This window comes from Myodes glareolus, chromosome 24 (assembly GCF_982192425.1).
Source record: "Myodes glareolus chromosome 24, mMyoGla1.1, whole genome shotgun sequence".
Classification (NCBI taxonomy): Eukaryota; Metazoa; Chordata; class Mammalia; order Rodentia; family Cricetidae; genus Myodes; species Myodes glareolus.
Window position 1 is genome coordinate 48,059,365 of NC_142049.1, and position 25,732 is coordinate 48,085,096.

The 25,732-nt window shown below is 48.8% G+C and overlaps 2 protein-coding genes and 1 long non-coding RNA gene across 5 annotated transcripts; 1 reads left to right on the forward strand and 2 right to left on the reverse strand.

The window, feature by feature from the left end:
* Window positions 1–91: 91 nt before the first annotated feature.
* Fut1 (fucosyltransferase 1 (H blood group)) lies at window positions 92–4,101 on the reverse strand. Of its 3 annotated transcripts, XM_085682744.2 has the most exons (4): window positions 3,971–4,073; window positions 3,397–3,609; window positions 3,122–3,277; window positions 92–2,484 (listed from the first exon to the last, which is right to left on the reverse strand). In XM_085682744.2, exon 4 carries the CDS (start codon window positions 2,480–2,482, stop codon window positions 1,349–1,351), a length of 1,134 nt encoding a protein of 377 aa, XP_085538870.2. In that variant the 5' UTR covers window positions 2,483–2,484; window positions 3,122–3,277; window positions 3,397–3,609; window positions 3,971–4,073; the 3' UTR covers window positions 92–1,348. The 3 variants fall into 3 exon arrangements, with proteins under 3 accessions (XP_085538870.2, XP_085538872.2, XP_048299241.3); XM_085682746.2 differs by lacking the exon at window positions 3,397–3,609 and having other exon boundaries at window positions 3,971–4,101; XM_048443284.3 differs by lacking the exon at window positions 3,971–4,073 and having other exon boundaries at window positions 3,397–3,635.
* An 820-nt stretch (window positions 4,102–4,921) lies between these two features.
* Fgf21 (fibroblast growth factor 21) lies at window positions 4,922–6,931 on the forward strand. The gene is made up of 3 exons (XM_048443582.3): window positions 4,922–5,704; window positions 5,784–5,887; window positions 6,498–6,931. Exons 1-3 carry the CDS (start codon window positions 5,470–5,472, stop codon window positions 6,786–6,788), a joined length of 630 nt encoding a protein of 209 aa, XP_048299539.3. The 5' UTR covers window positions 4,922–5,469; the 3' UTR covers window positions 6,789–6,931.
* An 8,530-nt stretch (window positions 6,932–15,461) lies between these two features.
* LOC146889982 (uncharacterized) lies at window positions 15,462–25,455 on the reverse strand. Its single transcript, XR_015736302.1, has 4 exons — window positions 25,113–25,455; window positions 23,699–23,754; window positions 18,846–19,250; window positions 15,462–17,275 (listed from the first exon to the last, which is right to left on the reverse strand). It is a non-coding gene; the product is annotated as an uncharacterized LOC146889982 (long non-coding RNA).
* Between the last annotated feature and the right edge of the window lie 277 nt (window positions 25,456–25,732).

The window sequence follows — 25,732 nt, forward strand, 5'->3', positions numbered from 1 at the left end:
CGAATTCCCGGCCAACTTGGGCTACACAGTGCATTCTAGACCAGCCTGGGCTACAGAGAGCGTCTCAAAATAAGTCAAAACACAAGAAAGGTCTGGTGGACAATATCGATGTTTCCAGAGAAAGGTATTGAGGGAAACTGGATCACAAATCTAGCAGCAAGGGTTGCCAGAGTTGAGTAGGTACAGTATCCATGAGTCATGAATGTCCCCGGCAGACAGAAACACACACACACACACACACACACACACACACATTGGATTGCACACTCACACATGTAGGGCACTCAGTTCCAAAAACTTCAGATACATGATTGCTGATGTGGCCCTTTAATTTCCAGCTCCCTCTTCCAGCCTGTTCAGGCTGAGTTGGGAAAAGTACCCAGAAAAATCCCTGAGAATACGCTTGGATTAAATGTTATCTGAGGAAACTTCACTGAAAAAAGTATCAAGGACACCCGACCTCTCAGGGAAACATCCATGCTCCAAGCCCGCGCTCCCGCAGGGCCTTAAGCTGGTGCAAGGGTCTGGAACACCTCAGACCCTCCTCCCTGGACCTTCTCAGAGGCAGATTTAGTGGCTTTGTGAGCCCAAGGGCACACCCTTGTTTTCTGAGGGCCTGGTCACTTCCAGAAAACAGACTCCTGGTCCCCTGTAGCATCAGAGAAGGAACCTTTTTGATCCTAAATTCAGGGCTAATCTATTTCTTTAAAAGTTTTCAACTCTTCTTTTAAAAGTTCCTGGATTTTTAGGAGATTCTGCTCCTGCAAGCCCAGCCCCTTGGGAGCACAGCCCTGCAGCAGTGGCCCCTTCTCCCCTCGCTCCCACATTTTAGCCCATTTCCTCTCTCCACCCTAAATAAAAGTCTTGAAGGTTTTTCTGTGGCCCAGGAGTTGGACAGAACTCAGATCTGCTGACGTCGTTCTCATCCTTCTAAGCCCACGCTGGCTCCTGGCAGGGCCTCCCGCATCACTCTGTTTGTAGCAGCGGCAGCGGGGAGATTCCGAGTTCTCACCTTCACTCAATTCTTCACTACCTACAGCGCTGGCAGGGCCCTCGGAAACAGCCACCAAGCCCCCAAGAATGGCTCCAGGAACCCTAAAAGCCAGCTGTGTGTCAGGAGTTCCTTCACTCCCATAATCCAGAAGTTCCAAGAAGGTAAACTGGGTGGGGGAGAAGGGGGCTGTGGTTCACAGGGCCAACTCGGACTCCCCAGCAATCAGACAGTGATGTTCTGTTGGAATATTTCTAGAACATTCCCACATTCCCAGAGAGTCCCACCAGCTTGTGGACTACCACAGACAAATTCCAAAGACACAGGCCTCTAGAGACATGGCTGACACTAGGTGGTTCAGATCAATCTTAAAAGACCGTCTGACTTCCAAGGATCAATCTGAGCCTGCAGTGCGGACAGGTCTGCATTGATGCCCACCCACTCAGGCAGGAAGGCAGCCTTAGGCCTGAAGATCTTAAGAAACTCCGAGTCTGGCAGGGTGAAGTTCGCAAGGTAGACAGTATCTCCACCAGCTAAGTAGGCCGCCCAGAAGCCGAAGGTCCCAATGGTCATGATGGTGTGGTTGCACTGGGTGAGCAGAGCAAAGTCTCTCCCCGGCGTGTTCTCCTGCCCATTGCCAGCGAAGACCACGTCACCACGGGAGGTGTCAATATTCTCCAGACACCATTTCATGCCATTGCTGGTGACCACAAAGATGGGGTCTTTGTGTCGGGCGCGGAACCAGTCCATGGCTTGCTGGAGGTAAGCTCGGTCCCCCACCACACCCTTCCAGCGATCGGGCATCACCTGCAGATAGTCCCCACGACGCACGTGCACACCCACAAAGGTGTGAGGGCGGATGCCCCGGGGGCCTAGGCGCAGCCCACTCAGCAGGTGCTGGGCACCTTCCCGAAGGTGGTCATGCAGGGTGAACTCCCTGCGGATCTGTTCCCGGAGATGGTGAAAAAAGGTCCAAGAGCAAGGGAAACCGGACAGCTTGAGAAAGGGGTCCTCCAGGCGGGAGTACTCCTCTGACATCCAGTCGTGTAGGACTAAATGCTGCCAAGGCGTCAGGCTGTCCACTTCAGGGTCCAGCACGGGCAGGGAGATGCGGAACACCGGGGCCAGGGTGGCATGCATCTCAGGCTGAATGAAAGCTCGGCGGCCATTGAGTTGGGCCAGGGCCAACAACGTGGCGTACTGCCCCATCTGGTTACCAAACCTGCCTCCTGGGGAGATGGTCCAAGTCCCAGAGGATGAGGAGAATTGTCCGGGACAGGAAGGAGAGGCATTGAATGTCTGCAATGGGCGCGGCAGGCATACCATGGCCACTGGGGACTTCAGCAGGTGGTAGTCGGGACACAGGAGAGAGAGAGTTAGCTCATTTCGAAAGAAGTTTCCTCCACGCAGGTGAAAAAAGAAGGAGCCGGCGGAGAGCACACAGACCAGCAAGAAGGCCAGGCAGAGCTGCCTGCGGCTGGGGGTCCACATGGCTGTAGGGGAAAAGTGGCTTAGAAGGCACACAGTGTGAACCAGAGGCTGAGCAGCTCCTGGGTCAGAAGAGAGACTAAATCCAGGCTTGTGAAGCTTGGAATCTCTAGGGATGGGGTCAGGAGACATGCAAATTAGTGGGTGCAGGACATGGAGGTTCAGGGTCTGCTGGGAACCTCACATCTCAACTACTTTCCCAGATGCACCTATATGGAAGGGCACATCTATCTCCACAGGCAGAAAATGTTGAGGACCAGGCGAGCCCAGGGGAGGAGGAGGCGTTTAGAAGGGCAAAGGCAAGCCCTGGATGCTGTATAACTTTCCCCGTGAAACAGAACAAACCTCTGTGGATCCCACATAAGGATCGGTTAACACACCAAACAAACGATTCAACCCAAGTCTGCCCGGCTGGGTGAATCCAAGGCTGAAAAGCAAGCATCCCAGAGAAGCCTGTGAACCTTGAAACTTTCTATGAACGGGTTTCCCTGGGTTAAGAGCCTTGCTGTGGCAGAAGGGAAGGGATTCTTACGGGGAGAAGTTGGGATTGGATTCCAGGTTTTGAGGAAGACCGGGATAGGGTTAGAGTGGCCTACAGACCCTCGTCATCCCTGGGGTCTGGCATGCCCAATGCCGACTAACCTGAGCTCCTTGCTGGTGGTACAAACGGATTCTTTTAGTCTGAGCTTCCAGTCCCAAAATTGAGCCTTCATCGGCCTCGCTTGATGGTCAGCAGCCCCGGTTCCGTAGCCCTCCCCTCTAGGCTTCCTTCCTGCGACAGACTAAGGAAGCTGAGGGCTTGGAGACCCGGAGGGAGAGAAGGAGAGATAGGGAGAGAAAAGAGAGGCACGGTTCCAATACGCCCAGCCTCCGCCCTTCGGGCCGGGTAGATAGCAGGAGGCGGAGCCCCATCCTACCTGGTGCCTCACCCTGTCCTCCGCCCAGGTAGATGCGCGCCCGCCCCTTGTCTCTTCCTCTCGGATCACTGCCGCAATGGTGGGCAGCCCAGTTGATCCCCAGAAAGTGCCGCATTCTCTGCACGGATCCGGGAACTAGCTCCCGACTGCAAGGCTGAACCCGTCTCAGGCACGCATGTTTCCTTCTCCGGGCCCGGGACTTAGCGTCCTTACCTGGATGGGAGTTGCCACGCCCCAGTGGAGCAAGATCTGGGCACTCGCTCCCTCCCCTAACCCTGCCAGCTGCACCCTCCCAGGAGGATGGAGAACCTGTTTGCCAGCTGCCACAGCCCAGGCACGAGCCTCTGCCTGTAGCCGAGTACACATCGCATAGTCCTCGCCCCAAATCTCTCTTTGAAGCGATCCTAAAGTCGGGGGGTCCATCTGTTACTTTCTAGACTGGCAAATAGAGCATATAACTTTTTCTGACCAGGAAGAGTTGTCTAACGTTCTTTCTGGGAAGGCAGCTGGTGTGGCTGGGGACAAGGGCCTTAGCTCTCCTGGTGTCCTGACCCTTTTAATTTAGAACCCTTACCTGAGCGTTGACACCTTACAAAGACTCAGGAATTCCACTTGGCTGGCCAAAGATTAGATCATTTCTCCAGGCTACCAAGGCCAGGCCTGCCTCAAACCTAAAGGCCCCTTGCCCAGCCTCCTCCCTTAGACACTCCCTCAGTCCCAAAGGACCTTGCTCAGGCTTCCTTCTTCAAACCCAGGAATTTGCCCCAGCATGCCTTTGACTACAAGAAATCATCCAGCTCCCCCCCCTCCCCCAGAGCCTGGCTTGGTGGGAAAGAGACTGCTCCTGCCCATCCCCCAGGGCATCTGGGGAGCACCAGTGCAGGACAGTCTCTGGTGAAAGAAGCCCGAGGATTGCATCAGGGAGGACGGCAGATGAGCGCAACATCTGAATCCTGATGGGTTGGTGAGGGTGACTGGCCTGTGGCCAGCTGGGAGCCTTCCACCTGCGGATGCAGCTTTCCCAGTGATTAAAGAGTCTCAGACCCCAGCACCCCTTGAACCTTGAGGTTCAAACAGGGTGGAAAGTCTGAAGCCCAGGGCTCCTTCTTAAAACCCTGACCCAAAGTCCAGCCTCCTCCCTCAGACCCAGGAGTGCAGACCCCAGCCTCCTCCCTCAGACCCAGGAGTGCAGACCCCAGCCTCCTCCCTCAGACCAAGTAGTGCAGACCCCAATCTCCTCCCTCAAACCCAGGAATGCAGACCCCAGCCTCCTCCCTCAGACCCAGGAGTGCTGACCCCAGCCTCCTCCCTCAGACCCAGGAGTGCAGACCCCAGCCTCCTCCCTCAGACCCAGGAGTACAGACCCCAGCCTCCTCCCTCAGACCCAGGAGTGCAGACCCCAGCCTCCTCCCTCAGACCCAGGAGTGCAGACCCCAGCCTCCTCCCTCAGACCCAGGAGTGCAGACCTCAGCCTCCTCCCTCAGACCCAGGAGTGCAGACCTCAGCCTTCTCCCTCAGACCCAGGAGTGCAGACCCCAGCCTCCTCCCTCAGACCCAGGAGTGCAGACCCCAGCCTCCTCCCTCAGACCCAGGAGTGCAGACCTCAGCCTCCTCCCTCAGACCCAGGAGTGCAGACCCCAGCCCTCCTCCCTCAGACCCCAGCCTCCTCCCTCAGACCTAGGAGCACAGACCTCAGCCTCCTCCCTCAGACCCAGGGCCCATGCCCAGTCCTTTTCTTCAGACCCCTGTTGGAAAGACCCCCCCCATTGCATCATCCGTCCAGGCAGCCCTGGCCACGGTGGAATTCAGGTTTCTGCCAAGTGTGTCAAATATCATGCGTCAGGAGTGAGGAGGGCACGTGGGCGGGCTTGTCTAGGTATAAATTCTGCTACTTCTGCGTTCAGCTGACAGCCTTAGTGTCTTGTCAGCTGGAGAGTCAACGGGAGACACAGGCATTGGATTTGCCTGAGCCCCAGTCTGAACTGGAATCTGCTTTGCTGGGGCACTCAGTTCAGAAGCCAATTCCTCAGCCGCCTGCTTGCCAGGGGCTCTCTCTAGAGGAGTGTGTGATTGATGGACTGGATGAGACCTGGAGTTGGGGTCCTGGGACTGTGGGTCCCTCTGCTGGCTGTCCTCCTGCTGGGGGTCTGCCAGGCACACCCCATCCCTGACTCCAGCCCCCTCCTCCAGTTTGGGGGTCAAGTCCGGCAGAGGCATCTCTACACAGATGACGACCAGGGCACTGAAGCCCACCTGGAGGTCAGGGAGGATGGCACAGTGGTAGGCGCCATACTCCGCAGCCCAGAAAGTGAGTGTGGGGTGCAGACCAGGGTCTCGGGGTCTCCCAGGTCTAGACAGAGCCTGAGAGCCTTTGTTTTGCCCCACAGGTCTCCTGGAGCTCAAAGCCTTGAAGCCAGGGGTCATTCAAATACGGGGCATCAAGGCTTCTAGGTTTCTTTGCCAACAGCCAGATGGAACCCTGTACGGATCGGTGAGTCCCTTTCTGTGGTCCTCTCTTAGGGCCCATGCTTAAAGCCAGTGCATGGTCAGTGTGCTCTACTTTGGCCCTGCCTGTTGTCTGGTGGGCAAGAGGAGAAAACTGAGGCCCAGGCAGGCCACCACTGGCTTCGAGTCCTGGCCTTGGAGAGGGCGGGTGTCAGGGCTGTAACCCTGGATGCTCCCACAGGCTCTGCTGCTGCCGACAGTGGGACATTCTGGTACCCATGACCAATAAGTGACATGATTGGAGGTGGTAGGCAGACCGCCAACTAGACACAGAAAAGTTGATGGGGGATCCTGGGCCTGAACCTGTGAGCCTGTGAATAGGGAGGACTGGGTCTGGGGTCCCAGTGTGAGGGGAGTTGGTCCAGGTCTGGACACTGAGTCTGAGAGGGGAGTTTGGGGCTAGACCCTGAGTCCGAGAGAGGAGCCTGGGGCTAGACCCTGAGTCTGAGAGAGGAGTCTGGGGTTGGACCTTGAGTCTGGAGAAGGAGTCTGAGGCTGGACCTTGAGTCTGAAGGAGTCTAGGGCTGGACCCTTGGGTCAGGGCTTGGCAAATGGAATTGGACTGTGGGACTCTGACTCTTCCCTTTGTCCCCCAGCTTCACTTCGACCCTGAGGCCTGCAGCTTCAGGGAGCTGCTTCTTGAGGATGGATACAATGTCTACCAGTCGGAGGCCCATGGCCTGCCCCTGCGCCTGCCCAAGAGGGACTCTCCAAGTCAGGGCCCAGCAGCCCGGGGACCTGTGCGTTTCCTGCCTGTGCCAGGCCAGCTCCACCAACCGCACGAGCCACCAGGCTTCCTGGCCCCAGAGCCCCCCGATGTGGGCTCTTCTGACCCCCTGAGCATGATGGGGCCTTTGCAGGGCCGAAGCCCCAGCTATGCTTCTTGAGACTTCCTGACTCTGGGGATGGATCTGTTTGGGGGTTCTTCTATTTATTAGGGGTATTTATCTTATTTATTTATTTTAAATTTTTTCTTACTTGGGATAATAAAGAGTTTGAGAGGAAACTGTGTGTTTGGGAAGAACCGAAACGCATTTCCTGTGTTTCTTTGACTGTGAGATCCTTAAGGGGCCACCCCACACTGGCACCAGCTCTGATAGAACATTGTTGGTGCCACAGCCTGTGGCAGAAGCTCAGAGCTGTTCATCAAAACTGCCTAAGCACGGAGACTTTTGTTTTTGTTTTGTCGGCCACTGCCACCACGTACTCTCATGAGAGAGGTAGATTTTGATAATACTCTATGTTTTACACTATTTTTGCTTGTGTGTGTGAGGGGGGCATGTGCCACAGCCTGTGTGTTGTAGGGTAAAGGACAACTTTCAAGGTCAATTCTCGCCAGCCACCAGGCAGTGGTGGCTACACCTTTAATCCCAGCATTCGAGAGGCAGAAGCAAGCAGATCTGTGCGAGTTCGAGATTAGCCTGGTCCACTGAGTTCTAGGACAGCCAGAGCAGTTACGCAGAGAAAACAAACAAAAAGAGTCAATTCTCTTCTTGCACCAGTGGGTTCCGGTAGTTCTAACTCGGCATCCAGCTCGACATCAAGAGCCTTTGCCATAAGCTCTACCACTGAACCAGTCATCAGCCATCCCAAAGTGCTTTTCTAAAACCTCCTCGGGTTCTTAGGGGCTATGACACCTTTTTGTTTTGTTTTGAGTCACGGTCTTACTATGTAGCCCTGGCCACCCTGTAACTCACAGTGTAAACCCCAGGGCTGACTTCAAAATCACACTGATCTGCCTCTGCTTCCATAGTGCCGGGAGTAATAGTGCGCACAACTACATCCAACTCGTTTCTAGGTAAAGCCACAACCACAGTAGCTGAGGTTAGGAAATTAATGTATTTTTTGAAGGGACATGGCCTTTTTTTTTTTTGTTTCCAGTATTGAAGATGGAGCCATGAGCCTTGTTCCTGCTAGGCAAGTAATCGATCACAGTATTACTCCCTGAGCCCCTCATTGGGGACTCTAGGCAGGGGCTCTGCCACTGAGCCACCCCCCAGCCCCTCACTGAGGGATTCTAGGCAGGGGCTCTGCCACTGAGCCACACCCCAGCCCCTCACTGAGGGATTCTAGACAGGGCTCTACTATTCTGTCACAGTCTGCTTTCCATTTTGTTTTTTATTCTGAGACAGAATCTCACTAAACTGCTCATCTGGCCTTGAGTGTGTGTTCCTCCTGCCCCTGCCTCAGGCTCTTGAGTAAGTGAGATAGCAGACTTGGGCCGCGAGTCTTAGCTCTGTAGCAGGTCTCAACTGAGCTCACACAACAATGTCATAAAACAGTAGTGGTCAGCCAGCCACGTGACGCGTAATGGCCAGTGCACCAAGGAGCAAAATTACACCTCACCCTCACCCAATCTGCTCCGTTGTTTAGATCGTAGAACTAGTAAACTATCCTGCCAAATGTTCTTGAAGTTGTGATTAAGTACACTTCACATACATGAGTGTGGTGGCACATACCTTTAATCCCAGCGCTCAGGACGCAGAGGCTTTGAGGCCAGTCTGGTCTACAGAGTGAGAGATAGATAGCCAGGGTTACACAGTGAGATCTGAAGATAGAAGAAAGAAAGAAAGAAAGAAAGAAAGAGAGAGAGAGAGAGAGAGAGAGAGAGAGAGAGAGGAAGGAAGGAAGGAAGGAAGGAAGGAAGGAAGGAAGGAAGGAAGGAAGAAAAGAGGGAAAGAGGAAGAGAAAGAGAGGGAAAGGAAGGAAGGAAGACTGAAGGAAGAAAGAAAAAAAGAAAGACCAAAACATCAAAAACAAAAACAAAACAAAACAACACCACACACTTCACATAAAACCCTGTGGTGCCCATAAGTGCACAGGTGAGTGGTCACAGGGTGAAAACACTTAGGAAGTGAGTAGATTCATTTGTTGTGTAATCTGACTCTGTTTATTTTTAGATAGGCTCCCAGTGTGTGGTTCAGACTGCCAGGAACTCACAATCCTCCTGTCTCGGCATCCTGAGAGCCTGAGAGCTGAGGCTACAGCCGTGAGCCCCCAAACACAGCCTGTATACCATCTTCGGAACTTCTTTGCCCTTTTTTTTTTTTTTTTTTTTTTTTTTTTGCTTTTGTTGTTAGAGACAGAGTCTTATTAACTAGAGGAAGCTGGCCTTGAACTCACAGCAATCCTCCTGCCCCAGCCTCTAGCACTTTAGAGCACTAAGATTACAGACTTTACAGACTGTGCTACCCTGAAGGCAAGAATTTTGCCCCGTTCCTCAAGCCGGCTCCTCAGCCCCTTCCTGTAAAGACTGGGCCAGTTTGCCCAGCACTGTTAGGAAGATTGTGCTGAAACTTTTTCACGTTGGCCAGCACGTTGTGTGTAGACAGGAGAAGCCATGACTATTTGGGGTTTTGTTAATGATCAATTCATTTTTAAAGAATTAACTTTCCTGTCAACAATCCACCACCGCGCTTCCACAACTAAGACTAGGAAGCCAAGAATTTCACAATTTTTATTTTCTTCAAATATTTGAACATTGTAAGTATAAGCAAGGGACTTCTGGACTGGAGATGCGGCTCATCTAGCCTGCCCTGAGTACCCTCACTTCTTAAACTAGGAGTGGTGGCTTCTGGGAGGTGAAGGCCAGGCAGGAGGGCCAGGAGTTCAAGGCTGTCCTCAGCTGTGTAAACTCAGGGCCTTCCCTGGGAAGGGAGGGGTATGTTGTTCCACTGTTTCACAGAGAGCACGGAAAGGTCAGAGGACAACTTCCGGGGTCAGTTCTCTCCTTCTACCTTGCGTCCTGATGACCAAATTCAGGTTGTCAGGCTTGGTAGCAAGCTCCTTTTTCCTCTGAGCCCTATCACTAGCCCTGTGTGTCTTATAAACTTCTTCGAAAGAATTATTTTTATTTATGTGTGTGTGGCTATGTGCACATTGTGCAGGTGCCTCTGAGGCCAGAGAAGGGTGTCACATCCCCTGACGACAGAGTGAGCCACATCTGTGCTGGCAACTAGACTTGCACTCCCTGGCAAGAGTAGCAAACACCGTTCACCACTCTGTCCCTCTGGTGCCATCTTTTTTGTTGTTGTTGTTTTGTTTGTTTTTGCTGGAGTTGAACTTGCTAGATAGCCGAGAAAGGCCTAAATTCTGAGCCTCCTGTGCCCTACTTGCAAACTCTGGAATTAATACAGTGTGCACCACACCTTCCTGCAGAAAGAATTTAGGGCGTCAAGCGCCTTAGATGTAGCAACTGAGCAGCTTCTTCAGGCCAAAGGAAGCTGTGCTTCCTTGACCCTCCCACAATGTGAGGACAGGATTTACCGCAAGCTAAGCCACCCTCACCACACATCTTAGATTCCTGATCCCTAAAAGCTGGGAGGTCTGTGTGGCCTGGTGACAGGGCCCCTGCTGGCCTGGGAGACACTGGGTAATTAGGAGGTCCACACAGATTTCCCTTTCAGATATGCTGAGGTTATTCACACAAGCATTCCTTCCAATAAAATGTTTCGCTCACAGAGGACTTCCTGTGGCTGGTTTCTTAAGGGATCGGAGTAAGTTGCCTGGAGTCTGAGGCAAAAGGATCAGGAGTTGGAGGTCAGCCTGGCCAATGTACCAAGATCAAGTCAGCAAGGAAAGAAGGAACCAACCAGCTAGGGCAAGCCATGCACCACCTTATATTTGTTTCCTTTTACTTCTGTGTCCTGGAGCTGTCCTTAATGTTGATTTATTTGGTTACACAAATCATAATTGATTGCATCTGTTTCCAGCTCTTGTTCTGACACAAAACACTGTGATGAAAACACCTTAAAAGATTTACTGTGATGGTGGTGGCGGTGGTACACGCCTTTAATCCCAGCACGGGAGGCAGAGGCAGGTGGATTTCTGTGAGTGCAAGGCCAGCCTGGTCTACAAGAGCAAATTCCAGGACAGCCAGGGCGACACAGAGAAACTGCCTATAGATATGGATGGATAGACAGACAGACAGACAGACAGACAGACAGACAGACAGATAGATGTGATGGTTTGAATGAGAAACATTTCCCACAGGATGGTGTTTGAACACTTGGTGCCCAGCTGATAGTTGTGTTTTGGGGGTATGAAGTAGGGCATTTCTGGTTGTCCCTGGGAGCTGGCTTTGAGGGTTTATGCATGTACCTACTTCCTGCTCTCTCTCTCTCTCTCTCTCTCTCTCTCTCTGCTACCTGTGTGTGTGCCACAGATCGGCTCAGGGGAGCCACTCAGACCGTGGGAGAAGCAGGGTCTTGGTAACAGGAAGGCACAAGTTCGGCGAATGACAGACAGACACAACACAAGAGAGTGGTTGGAATCTGCTGCAATTTTACTAAAATTCAAGCATCACTTTTATGGGATTATAGAAGGAAGTCGGCAGACATAAAAGCTTACATAAAAAATGATTATAGGCAGTTGATTATTCTCAATAAGTCTTGTGGTCAGGGTTAGGTGGGCAGAGTTTTTCTTTGAAATTCGTCTCACACCACTAACCAACTGCGTTTTCTCATGGCCCTAAATCATATCTGCCCTCGAGGTAACCCAAATACCATTCTTCAGGATTCCGCCCCCAGGGTTTGCTCCAATATCGAACGGCTGGCTTCATATTGTCAAGAATAGTCTGACTTTCTTTCCTATCTAAAATGCACCAGGGGTTTCTCACTCTGGCTAGCCTCTCTGTAAATGTTAACTCATGCCACTCCATACGTTCTCCTTCATAATTTTCCCATCCTCTACCATCATGAGCTCTTTCTGTTTTAGGGTATCCATAAATTCCCCCAGAGAGCGAGCCGGAGTCTTAATCATCACATTAATGGCCTGAATCAAGGGAGGGGACTGATGCATCAGTTTCTCAGTATACAAGGAGCCGTTGGAAATGTTTCCTGGTTCCTTGAACAGATTAAGTTTTTGTCAAGAGAAAAGTAGAACAGAAGAAGAAGATAGCAGAGCCAACGCAAGAAACCATCGCCAGGAACAAAGTGAACGAGGTCTTTGAGGCTGATCAGGCACCACAACTGGAGCAGGCTGCCAGGGAGCCGCCGGGGCCAGGCTCCAGGAAGCACGAGCCCCTCATTTCGAGACGGCCACCACCTGAGAGGCATTTTGTCACACAGGCGAGACAGCCGTGGATGTGGCATGTGTGGATGAAATGTGACCAGCCAGATTCCTGCCCCTGCTGCCATGCCTGCTCCTGCCATGAAGTGCTCTATCTTTCTGAAATGATAAGCCAGAAGAAATCCTTTCTTTCTTGGGTTATTTTTGGTAAAGGTGCTTTATCACGGAAATAGAAAACAAATACAGATGTGTATGCATATATATTAATATAGCATATTATATATGCTATATATATATATACACACATATATATTAATATGTGTATGCTGTAACAGGCTTGTTTTTGGGCCACCAACCAGCTCCCAAATCATGACGCTGAGACTTATTTTTAGTTATGAATGTTCAGCCTTATCTTATGCTTGTCCCACTATCTCTTATAACTTAAAGTAACCTTTTTCCTTGAGTCCTTTTATCTTTCCTTCAATATGTTTTTCTGTTTGTTTGGTTGGTTGGCTAGTTTTTTTGTTTTGCTTTATTTTCTGAGACAGGGTTTCTCTGTAGCTTTGAGCCTATCCTGGAATTCACTCTGTAGACCAGGCTGGCCTCAGATTCACAGAGATTCGCCTGCCTCTGCCTCCTGAGTGCTGGTGCTGGGATTAAAGTTGTGTACCATCACCACCACTATGGGGCCATATATCACACAGGTCCATATGTCTACATTGTATGGCGGCCAGACTTCCAGGCCATAGTTTGCACCTGCCACACAGGAGGTGATCACCTAGCCTTCCACACTATTGCCATCCCTAACAAAGGGTCAGGATATGCTAATATCATTCTGCTCCTTCTTTGTAATTATGGAGATCGCCTGGGAAGAGATGTTAATCCGGGCTTAGTGCCCACTTGACTTCAGTTCCACTACCCTGGAAGCAGAATTAAAGAAGGGGCCAGTCTGTGTCTGTCCGTCTGGTGCCTGCCTGGCTGACTGTCCCGGTATCTCCTTCCCTTTCTCCCTCATACTCTCAAGCCCAGATTCCTCCTCCCACTTCTTCTCTCCTCCTGACAGCCCCGCCTATCCTCCTACTGCCCAGCTACTGGCTGTTCAGCTTTGTATTAGACCAATCAGGTGCCTTAGGCAGGCAACACATCTTTACATTGTTAAACAACTGCAGCATTAACCAATGCACCAGACCTCCACAGAGCTAAAGTAATACTCCACATGTGTAGATTCCCTTCCCTAGTGTCTTGGCGTGTCCATGTAATGTCTAGACACACAGCCTCTGAAGCCCCTCACTCTGGTGTGAAGTGACGCAGGTCGGTAGACAGAAATCCAAATAAACCCACAGATTTCACATGCTTTGTGTTGTACAGTTTCAAGGTGTCTGGTGCTCAAGTCTCTTTTTTTCTTTTTGATTTTTTGAGACAGGGTTTCTCTGTGTAGCCCTGCCTGTCTTGGAACTCACTGTGTAGATCAGCCTGGCCTTGAACTCACAGAGATTGCCTGCCTCTGCCTCCTGAGTACTGGGATTAAAGGTATGTGCCACCATCCCGGGTCAAATTTCTATTATTTACAGAGGGAAAGAGTAACTTGGCAGCTGCCACCAAACCTTGTGACAAAATCAAATTTGGCTGAAAGGAATGAACACAGGAGTTTGCTGAGTCATAAGATAAGCAAAATGTCATGTTGGTGACTTTGTTGCCAAAGACTCTGGCTACAAGAGAACATCAGGATCATACCTGGGGACAATACCAGGCTTTGATCTCCATGGGTTAAGGCCCAGAGAGAAACAATGGTTGACATGGAGGGACAGAGCTGTCCCCTTTTGTCCTGACTTCACTACCTAGCCCAGGCCGGAAGAGACTGCTAATGAAATGTTTATGCTATGTTTTTATCTTTACAAAACTGTTAAACAAGTGGGGTGGGGCAGTGAGATGGCGCAGCAGCGGTGTAAATGTTTGCTGCAAATGTCTCACAGTTTGACTCCTGGGAGCCACGTAGTGGAAGAAAGCTAACTGCTGTAGGTCCTCTGATTTCCTTATGTGCGCTGTGACTGCCTGTGGCCAACACACACACGCGCGTAAGTTTAAAAAAAAAGCTAGAGAGATAGCTTAATATTTAAAAATTCCATCTACAGGGTATCTGATGCCCTCTTCTGGCTAATATAGACACGACACTTACATATATGCCTAACACACACACATATACTCTAAAAAAGAACTGGGCATGGTGGGATATAACATTCCTAATCCTACCACTTAAGCAGGCAACATATCTTTATACTATAAAATGGCGGTGAACCGGGCATGAGAAAAAGCACTTGTGAAGATCTGCAAGCCAGATTCCACTCCCAGGTGGAAGATAAGAATTAACTCCGTAAATGCCTTCTGACCTCCACATTCCTGTCCATGTTTCTGTTTTTTTGAGACAGAGTCTCACTTTGTAGCAATCACTGATCTGGAATTTACTAAATAGACCAGGCTGGCCTCCAACTGAGATCTGCTGGCTTCTCCCCCTTTGAGCTGAACCGTAGGCGTCTACCACCATGCCCAATCCTTGTATCGGTATTTTTATTGCACTCTGGAGGGCTGGTGACACCACCCACAGTGTACACGCTATGCAGAGTTCCTCAGCTCTTGCTTAAGGAAAGAGTATATATATTGAGTGCACATACAATTTGATTCCAACTTCTTTTAGAAGTCAAAGGAAAGTTTTATGTAGTACACTATAAAGAGACCAGGGCAATAACAGATATATAGGATGTGTACTATGTGTCCATACATATATCTACTGTTGTGAATAGTACTTTTAGGATGTAAAAATCTGTTACATTTGTTTATGGTGCAGAATACTACTTTCATGATGTAAAGATGTGTTACATTTGTTTCTGCTGCATTTGTTTAACAATGTAAAGATGGGTTGCCTTGCCTGCCTACTACCTGATTGGTCTAATACAAAGCTGAACATCCAACAGCTTAGGCAGTAGAAGGATAGCCAGGGCTGGCGGGCAGAGGGAATAAGTAGGAGAAGGAATCTAGGCTTGGAAGAAGAGAGAATGGGAGGAAAGAGAAGAGAATGAGGGAGAAAATGAGGGAGATACCCATGGCCCCCAGGCAGGCAGCCACCAGCCAGACAGACATGGAGAGAGCAGGAAAGTAAGACATATAGCATAAAAGGTAAAAAGCCCCAAGGCAAGCGCAGATGAAGAGAAACTGATTAAGTTATAAGAGCTAATGGGACAAACATAATAAAAGGTCAAACATTCATACCTAATAATGAGTCTCTGCATTATGATTTGCGAGCTGGTTGTCACCACAAAGAAAGCCTGCTGCATCTACAATACAAGGAAGGGCCTGGAGATGTGGCTCACTGCCTAGAACCCTCCAGGCGGAGGGGCTGGGGAAGCAGTCCTTACTGCTTATGCAAACCTGAGGAAGCAATGAGCAGTGACTCTGGTCAGTTTCAAGTACTTCCTAGACTTTTTTTTTTTTTTTTAAGCGTGAGATTGAAATATTTGTTCAGGGGGTTATGATGGGGAAGGGGAAAGGGAGGGCAGGGGGAGAGAGAGGAAGAGAGAGAGAGAGAGAGAGAAAGAGAGAGAGAGAGAAGGAAATGGGGAGATGCACGCAACCCCAAGGGGAGAATAATAAGAGTCTTCCTGAGACTTTTGAGTTTTTTTTCTGAAGCGTGGGAAATCTCCCTGAAGTTCCTGAGTCTTACTATTTTTACTTTCAAGATGGATTTTTTTTGTTTTTCTTTCTTTCTTTCTTTTTTTCTTTCTTTCTTTCTTTCTCTTTTTTCTCCTTTTCTTTCCTTCCTCTTTCTCTTTCTTTCTTTCTTTCTTTCTTTCTTTCTTTCTTTCTTTCTTTCGTCTTCCTTTTTTGAGGCAGGATTTCTCTGTGCATCCTTGACTGTCCTGGAACTCACTCCACAGACCAGGTTGGGCTAAAACTCAGAAATCTGCCTGCCTCTGCCTCCCGAGTGCTGGGATTAAAGGTGTCTGCCACCACCATCTGGCTTCAAGATGGAATCTTTTAACTCAGTGGAAATTGCTGCATAACTTTTACAAGGATAATTTAGCCTCTGTCTATGAGGATGACATGTCCATTAGGTTAAGTGAAGTGGGAACACTCACACCAAAAGTGAGATGCACCATCCCATGCCCCAGGTCCTGACCCAGGTAAGAAGGAGAAGCTAGCTGAGAATGAGTGGTCACTGCTCTCTGCTCCTGACTGGATGTGACGTCATCAGCTGCCCCATATCGAAAAACCAGGAAAGAAGTGGGGGCAATCCCATAAAGTTAGCGTGTTTCTCATCAGGTCCGATCAGATCCGATCAGGGCGAGCATATGTCCTGACACATTTCCTGTCCACGTGCTTCCCACCCACGTGTGATCAAGCACATCCGGTGGTGTTGGGTCAAACAAATGTGTTGAGGAGAGGAAGAACACGTGTCCTGTTGTCTCCCATAAACACCAACCTCCAGCGTTTCAGAACATGTCTGTCCTTGAGCAAGGGGCTCACAGGTTAGAGGGGTTTTTGTTTCATGGATCTCTTAGGCACCGTAATCAAAACTTGAGTCGAATCTGGGGTACCCCTGTTTATATGGGGATCTAATAGCCATCATCTTAATGGCACCCAGAAAGGAATTTTCATTTAATAATGATGCAATAGCAAACAGTAGTCCGCAGAAACAGAAGGTCAAAGGCCCTGCAAGGGCTGACCTCAGAGTTACTATCTAGGAAGAGCCTGGACATGAGAAAAGGGATCAGTCATTTATTTCATCCAAGGCCCCCCTTTTTTTGTAATGCTTTTTTTTTTTTTTTGGTGTGGCCAGATCATCTCTAATTATACAGAATGGTTTGCATAGAAACAATAATTTTCTCTTAAAGCTGTAAAAAAAAAACCTTGTTCTACACACAGCCAGTCGAGTGTCCTATCACACTGTAGAGGTACTTCTTCAGCTAATGAATGCACCTGTGGACAGATCTGGCCTGTTTGGCTTTAACAGGCACCTTTCCTGGCAATGCCGATTAGTTCTGTTCCCTAGGCCAGGAAGTTTCTTTTGAGCTAACACCCCAGCCTTTGGAGGAGGACACGGGGTGATGTGCTTTCTTCTGTAACAACTTCATGTTGAAACCAGGACGTCGTCAGGGCCCAGGAAGGCTGAAAGGCTAGTCAAGGCTGGGCAATGGGGCATTCATCGGAAGCATCTAGTTCACTGACCCTGATGAGGCAACAGAGTGAGTTCCAGGTCACCCCACCAGCTGGACTGGCCCACATCGTTTTCAGCCTGTCTAGGGCTCGCAGTCCCTCGTAGCAGGTCGTCTGCAGCTGCTCCCTGGATGGTGTCTGTCAGCCGCGTGGAAATCTGTTGAGAGAGATATAGACAGAAGTTAAAGTTTAGGAACTTAAAGGAACATCCTACATTTGGAACTTTCAGGTCCCTAGTCCTGGCAGTTGGGGGAGGGAGGAGTTCAAAGTCCATGGGTGAGAGAGATCCCACCGTCAGGGAAAGGTGTGTGGGGAAACATAGGCTGAATTTATCTCGAGTCCTTTTGACTGGTGAGAGATGGATCCAAGTCTTATAACTCCTCCAACTCCCTGAAGCTTACATGAATTTTCTTTTTTAGTTTACAAAAAGAGATAAAATTTTAGATCTGTTAGCGTTCCCATTGTTTGTAGTTTGTACTGAGACCCACGCTGTAGAAAAAGCAGCTAGCTAGCATGAGCCTGTAAAACAGATGGCGTAGACCCTGCTTTCTCCAAGTCATAGCAATATCTATGGTTTTGGATTAAAAAACAGGAACATTTTTTTCCTCTATTCTGAGATGTTGTAGTCTGATTGATAAGCACACTTAGAAGACAAAAAAAAGAAATTTGAAATCTTGAACTTGTGACTGATAACAGCAGTGGGAAGAAGGGTTAGTGTTATGGAGGGATGGTTCAGCGTTAAAGGCTTGGCTCGCAGCCAGAATATAAGAAGGGGGGGGGAGAGTCTAAATGATCTTAATCAATAAAAACCCAGGGGGAACATCAAAGAACCAGGAGCCGCAGCCAGTCACTCCTTCCTCTTCAGTTCCTCCATGCCTGGCTCCTCCCCACCTTATCACTCCCCATCTTCTCCCCAGTGCTGGGATTAAAGGTGTGAACTGCCCAGCTTCTAGGGTTAACTTGTGGCTAGTTCCATCCTTTGATCTCTAGGCAAGCTTTATTTGTCAGAACACAAACAGAACAGCATACAACACTCATACTTACAACTTACATTTACATGTCTTAAATCATTTTCTTTCTCAATTTCTTTCTTTCTTTCTTTTTTGTTTTGTGTGTGTGTGTGTGTGTGTGTGTGTGTGTATGTGGTTTTTCAAGACAGGGTTTCTCTGTAGCTTTGGAACCGGTCCTGGAACTAGCTCTTGTAGACCAGACTGGCTTCGAACTCACAGAGATCCGCCAGCCTCTGCCTCCCAAGTGCTGGGGTTGAAGGCGTGAACCACCACTGTCCATCTCTAAAATTCTATGATTAGACCCTCAGAACTTACTTAAGCTTTCATATCCTTAGACCTTTATGAGCCTTAGAACATTTCCTTTGCTCCTCAGAACTTATATCGACTTTAAACTGTTTTCTTTCCATCTAATCATGTGCCAGAGACACAGTACTTATTATTGAGAGCAGTCATTGCAAAGCTCGTTCCTTTAATGAAAAGTTACATCTGAAGCCTGCCAGGCAAACCTGTCTGCCTTTCTCAGCCGATGTAGGAGCTCTAGAAAAAGCAAGGCCTGATTTTTACATATGAGCTAATAAATGACTACAGTCAGGAAAGGAGCTGGTTGCCTGTTGCTTCACCGACAGAGCTGTAGTTAGCCGCCAGAGGTCTGAGGAGGATAAGCGGAGCAGGAAGCAGATCCAAATGGCCTATGTATCAATTCAAATGACCCATTACCTGGAGTCATCCCAGGCTCCTGTGGTCTCTGTGGCTTCCCTTGGGGATAGAGGTCCCACGGCATCGTTAGTCTCTGGCCACCGGCCACAGGCGACCTGAGAATCCTTTCCTGTGGAGGACTGACCCTACTCAGCCTAGGTGAAGTGGAGCAATCAGCTCTCCAGGGTCCCGCTTGTCCTCAGTTTGAGCAGGGTTCTGGCAGTAGGTTAGGCACGGGGCAGTTATGCCTCGTGGTTAGCGTTACCACGATCCAGGTGGAGTAGACGTCATGTCCCATCATCTCCTTGGCAACCATGGGGCCACTGTTAGGAGCCGGGGTCTCTGTCATAGAAAGCTTTCTCCGTTCACATTTTAATGCCATATTCAGCAGGCCTCTGAAGAGTTTGAGGACCATAATCTCCTAAACTAAACAAACATTGCTTTTTTAAAATTTGTTTTAGGTTTAACCTTGAAAACACATATAGGAGGCTAAATAAGGCTTATCATTATAATTAATTACATTAGTACTTAGCATGACTATACTTGCATGCCTTAATTACCTTTAAGAGTTTACAGTAGGTTAGTAGCTTTTCTAAGATTGGTACTTGTGACTGTATCTCTGTTAAGTTTGAGCCTTAAAAAAAACGACAATTTCTGAACTGAAGCCCTTTCGGTATCAAAATCAAGCTCTGCCTTATAAATGTGGACAGCTGTCTGCTGGCTCTCTTCATAGTACGCCATTACAGCAGAGACGTTTTTATATGACTCAGTTTATCAAAACGGCTCAAGCTTAACAAAGTTAGCAAGGACAAGGAGGCTAGACATGCGTTCTTAATCATAGGCCTTAGGTAAGGAGAGACATTCTCTGAGTCAGTGTTTCTAGCTCCCCGTTTTGTGGAGACGCCCCAACCGTAAAATCGTTTCTGTTGCAAAGTTGTCACTGTCATGAATCACAATTTGAATCCAATGTGAGGATGGTTCTAAACTCCCTGTGAAAGGGACCTTTGACCCCTAAAGGGTCACGACTCATAGGCTGAGAGTTGCTGCTCCAAGCTCTTTGCCAGACTGCTGAGGTCGTTCTGGCTGCATCACAAGACAAGAATAGCTCAGCTGCCGGTGTTTAATGTTTGCTGCTTGTAGCTGTGGCCCTAACTCTTTAGTCTTTCATGTATTTGTTTGTTTGTTTTAGATCACCTATTAATAAAATATAAAACATTTTTTAATAAAACATTTTATAAACTTTAAATGCCTCATATCCTTGCTGGGCAGTAGTGGTGAATGCCTTTAATCCCAGCACTCGGGAGGCAGACACAGAAGGATCTCTGAGTTTGAGGCCAGCCTGGTAGACAAAGCAAGTTCCAGAACAGGCTCCATAGCTACTGAGAAACCCTGTCTCGAAAAACCAAAAAAAAAAAAAAAAAAAAAGAAAAAAGAAAAAGAAAGAGAAATAAAAGAATGAAAGAAAGGAAGAAAGAAAGAAAAAAAGAAAAGAAAAAGACCTTATATCCTTACAAATTGAAAAATTTTAAAAAGCTGTCCCTTTAAAAATATCTGGGCTGGTGAGATGGCTCAGTGGTTAAGAGCACTAACTGCTCTTCCAGAAGTCTTGAGTTCAATTCCCAGCAACGGCGTGGTGGCTCACAACTACCTATAATGAGATCTGGTGCCCTCTTCTGGCCTGCAGGCAGGATACGGTATAAATAAATAAATACATCTTTTTTTTTTTTAAAAAAAGTCTACTTTATTAAATTTAAACTTTTTATGAAATTCTAAAATTTCTTCTTAAAGAAGCTCAAAATCAATCAAGTATGTTCCTGTAGACTCAAAAAAATAAGGCACCTTTTTACTTTAAGAGGGAAAACACAGGGCACAGCCAAAGTCTATACAAGACCAAACTCCAACTGTATGAACAGTTCAATGCTCTGTACCTGGGATTCATCTACCATCTTCAGGATAATTCAGTGCTCAATACCTGGTATTCATCCACAATCTTCTGGACTTTCCACAGGAGCCTGGGTCCTTCTCTGTTCCCACCTCAGTGGCATCGCCAACATCCATTTCATTGCTGCCGGTGTTTCTGGTGACTATTCCATGGCACCAGCATCTCTGAAACTACTAGGGTCCCCATTGCAACTGGACTCTTTAGTGTCTCTGTCTCTCTGTCTCTCTGCTCTTCTCCCTTTCCCCTCCATAACCCACTAAATAAATATCCAACCTCATTCTGCATGGCATGCTTATCCGTCTGTCTCTCGCCTGCTGCATGGCTCCCTGCCTGGGACCAGCCTCTTTCAGAGACCTGCAGCATGGTCTTGTGGCGTACCCATGTCTGTCTCTCCTCATGGCCTACTGCAGTCACTCTGGAACCTGTACCAGTCCCTGCCTAGAACTGGCTCCTATTACCACGTGGCTAACATAGACAAGAACAATGGGCTAATATAAGTTATAAGAGTTGTAACACCTGCGCCTGCGTTACTTTCTTGGTACAGTTCGCGCACCACTGTACCATACGCGAGCTGGACAAGGGCCTGGAGATTGAAAGAACACGCAAGAGACCTCGGTCATTCGAAAGGAGATCAGCCGAATGCTGTTTATTCAAACTTAGGGAAAACCTTAAATACCTAGCTACTGCACAATGGAATACCCCCCAGGCAGGTGGGAAATTCCCACGCCCAAGGTGGAGTCAACAATGCCCTATGCTAATCACCAGGGAGCAGAGGGAGAATAGGAACAAACAGGATGTTTTAGCTGGCTGAGCAGAAACTGTCCTCAAGGTGAACCCCAGAAGCAGGGGTAGACCCCCATGGGCCCTACGAGAATTAATAAGAAGTCAGAGCTACTAGGTCAATCAGTTTATAACTAATGTAGACCTCTGTGTGATTCTTTGGGACTTAACAACTGAAGGAACCAGGTAGGTCAGAAAGCTCCAGACCACAAGGTTCTCCCCAAAGATGATACCCACAAATAAGCAGGAAGCAGTCTCGAAAATCCACTGCCCTAATTCCTTTAACCTGTGGTCCCACTTTTTTTTCTATTATAAAAAAGAGGTGGGAATGTAATAGTCTCTCCTGTCTCTTTAAGAGATAAGCCATGCCCACTCCCTACCCTGTTGCTGAGGCAGGCAGATCTTCCTTCCTGCTTGCAGCCTGAGTCTCTTCTTCTTCTTCTTCTTCTTCTTCTTCTTCTTCTTCTTCTTCTTCTTCTTCTTCTTCTTCTTCTTCTTCTTCTTCTTCTTCTTCTTCTTCTTCTTTTCTCTCTCTCTCTCTCTCTCTCTCTCTCTGTTCTTCCCCTCTTCTCCCTTTCACCTCCATAATCCACTAAATAAATGTCCAACCTCACTCTGCCTGGTGTGCCTATCTATCTGTCTCTCACCCGCTGCCTCCACGTGACTCGTCGCCTGGGACCAGCCACCTTCGGAGACCTGTGATTGGTCTAGTGCGCCACCCCTGCCTGGGACTGGCTGCTCTCGGTATCTGCTGTCCCCTGCCTGCCACCACATGGCCCACTGCCTGCTGCGGCTCAGAGACCTGCAGCGTTTCTGCCGCTACAGCCACTCGGGGATCCCACAGCATTTTAATAAATCCATTTCATTTAGGAACTCCAGACTTGCACACATTCACAAGTCTCCCCACAACCCCTTCATGTGTTTAAACCAAGACTGTCTGGGTGACTCTTTCCTTGTTTGTTTATCGAGACAGGTTTTCTCTGTGTAGCTTTGGAGCCTGTTCTGGAACTCGCTTTGTAGACTGTTATGCCCAGATCACAGGGGTCCCCCCAAAACCAGCACGGAGTCCACACTTGTATGTGAAAGCCAAGAGCCTTTATTCAGGTTTAAGCTTGGACTCTGTCTGTCCGATGCAGCAGCTGAGAGCAGAGTGCCCGGCCCAGTCAGGGTAGGGATTTTATCATAGTAGAGGTTGGGGGGGGGGATTTCCAGGGTTCAGAGCTCTGATTGGCTGACATTTTCCTAGGGGTCTTGGCAAAAGGGGAATAGGTGAGTCCTGGGCTCAGGGATTGCTGGTGGTCTTATCTAATCTTATCATGGTTGGAACGTCAGGTGCTTCCCTTTAGGCTCTCCCTGGGTGGTATCAGTTTACAACTTTTCCTGGGACCCAGTGCTGCATGCCATGGCGGCTGTGCAGCCTGGGCCCCATGGGTGAGCCAGGCTGTCCTGGATCCCACATTGATTAGGCTGGTCTCAAACTCGCAGAGATCCACCTGCCTCTGCCTCCCGAGGGCTGGGACTAAAGGTGTGCGTCACTGCTGCCCAGCAGTTATACAGATTATTAACCACACCCAATAAATTTATAAATCTTGAGGTATAGAATGTTTACAAAACCCAATAGTCTTGCTTTTTTCTGGTTGTTCTGCTTTGCTCTCTCCTCTCTCATGGCATCAGGTGCACCCTTGACCAGGGACTTGAGTGTAAAAGCATGCCTGAGTCTGAAAAACCCATAACACAACTGCAGAGCCAGCTTTTCAATGAAGTAGAGCAGCATAGAGCAACTTTAGTATTATTCATGCCCAAAAGATATTTGAGTCTTTACTGAACTGAATCCATTTACCAGAGGATGCAGAGATTAATTCTAAGCCCAGTTCATAAAAACAGTCCTTGTAGCTGTTATGGTTTAGGCAAAATGCTGTGGTTCCCCAAGGGGTAACAAGGGCCTCAAGAGGCAGCAAGTCCCAGGCAGGGAGCCACTCAACAGATAAGAGATGGACATCTGCCATGCAGAGAAAGTGGGTATTTATAGTGGGTTATGGAGGGGAAAGCGGGGGAGGGGAGAAGGGAGGGTGATGACGGAAGTCACAAAATAATCCCACACCAGTTTAGAATTATGCATAATAAAGGGTTATTTATTTAAGGGAAAACTTACAGATCACTGTCCTAGATAACAGTCCTCTGCACAGAGTCAGCTGCCGGAAGCGGGAGCTGAAAGCAAGAGATCAAGGACACACTTTACCGCTGCTTTTACAGTAATAGAGACCGTGCCCAAGTGAGCTGGTATCTTAGAGGCTATTGACTGAAGGAATGGACTGTGCTCCTACAGCAGCAGCAGAAGAAGAGAAAGAAAGAGAGAGAGAGAGAGGAGACAGGGGGAAGGGGTGAAGGAGAGGAGGAAGAGGCTTTGGGAGAGAGACAGAAAGGAAGAAACTCAGGCTGGAAGCAGAAGGAAGATGCACTTGCCTCAGTGGATGGGGAAGGAGTAGGGAGGGCTTGTCTCTTAAAGGTACAGGACAGACCATTACATTCCCATCTCTTTTTTATAATAAGAAGGTTGGAGGTTAGGCACACAGTAAACATAGGTACATTAAGTTACATGTACATACACACACAGTGAACAGGAATTGGGTAAAGTGGATGCTCTTGGTGGGCCCTTACCAATGGCATGCCACTGCACTGAACACACATATAACAGAGTCAGCAAGAAGAATTTAGAGACAAAAACGTAAGTAAACCAGGGGACCAGGCAGGGTATACCTCAGTGAAGATGGTAGGACTTGATCACCTGACCTGGCCATCAGCTAAGATGGCAGCGAAGTCACCTGACCTCAGTCAAAATGGTGGTGGTCACATGTTGTATGGAGAAGGCATGGTTTTTGAGCCACAGGAGTTTTAAATATAACAAGAGACCTAGATGTGTGATTCTCCCTTTTGTTGAGCCACCACACCACAAGCCACGGTGGGCAGCAAAGGCTGATACTGAAAACAGCTGCCTCACAGATCTGACTAATCTTGTTGCTTTCCGCGGGATCAGTGGGAGCAATGGCAGGGATAGTTTGAGGAAAAGCGGAGTGGCAGCACACTGGCAGAGCGTTCCAAGGTGGGTGGCTGAGAGTTTGGGGGTTTTTTATACCATTGCTGAAAACATAAAAATCCACAAAAATAGCGACACCACAGAGCCTATAAGAGGATGTCTTCTCTCTATAGGCGGGGCATGAATGAAGCCTGTCTGGCTCTAGGTCCAGGAGACTCAGAAGCCAGAGGCTAGAGGCCACTCAGAGCAGACTCTCACAGTGGGGACAACTTACGAGTGGCCCAAAAGAAAAGAAAAGAAAAGAAAAGAAAAGAAAAGAAAAGAAAAGAAAAGAAAAGAAAAAGAAAGGAGAAAGAAAAATCCCAGGAACCCGGGCCCCAAATTGAATGCACCACACAGTGTGTGCAGTGCTAGCACGGGAAGACAAACCTGGTTAGTCTGGTCACACTTTTAGCTGTGGGAAGCAATCAGAGATTAAATGAATGTCATAGCCGTGAAGGCTGTGGTTGGGGGATGGAAGGAGAAAACTCACCACCAAAGCTGATGGTGTACGTAGAGGTCAGCGTGTAGGCAGATAGAATGCAGAGCTGTTGTGAAGAAACCTGGTTCCCGAGCCCAGGGTTCCACACATCCTCAGCTGGCCTGCCTTCGGGCAGGAGGGACCATGGAGAGAGCCTGGCCAAATCAGGGCACCAAATGTTATGGCTTAGATAAAATGCTGTGGTTCCCCAAGGGGTGCAGTGAGCAGCGGGCAGCGGGCAGCAGGCCACAGGGGCAACAAATCCCAGGCAGGGAGCCGCTCAGCAGGTAAGAGACAGAGATGAATAGGCACACCATGCAGAGAAAGTGGGTATTTATTTAGTGGGTTATAGAGAGGAACGGGGGGGGAGGGGGAAGGGAGAAGAGCAAAGAGGGAGGCAGAGAGAGAGAGAGAGAGAGAGAGAGAGAGAAGGAGGAGGAGGAGGAGAGGAGAGGAGAGGAGAGGAGAGGAGAGGAGAGGAGAGGAGAAGAGAAGAGAAGAGAGGAGAGGAGATGGTAGAAGGGAGAGAGGCAGAAGCTGCCTCTTCAGGAGAGAGCCAGAAAGGAAGGCACTCAGGCTGGAAATGGAAGGAAGATCCACCGGCCTCAGCAGATGGGGGAGGGTGTGGGCGG

Coding starts and splice junctions, on each gene's coding strand:
- Fut1 (XM_085682746.2), bottom strand. CDS start 2,482: ATGTGGACCCCCAGCCGCAGGCAGCTCTGCCTGGCCTTCTTGCTGGTC.
- Fgf21 (XM_048443582.3), top strand. CDS start 5,470: ATGGACTGGATGAGACCTGGAGTTGGGGTCCTGGGACTGTGGGTCCCT. Junction 5,705..5,783: donor CATACTCCGCAGCCCAGAAA/GTGAGTGTGGGG, acceptor TTTGCCCCACAG/GTCTCCTGGAGCTCAAAGCC. Junction 5,888..6,497: donor ATGGAACCCTGTACGGATCG/GTGAGTCCCTTT, acceptor TTTGTCCCCCAG/CTTCACTTCGACCCTGAGGC.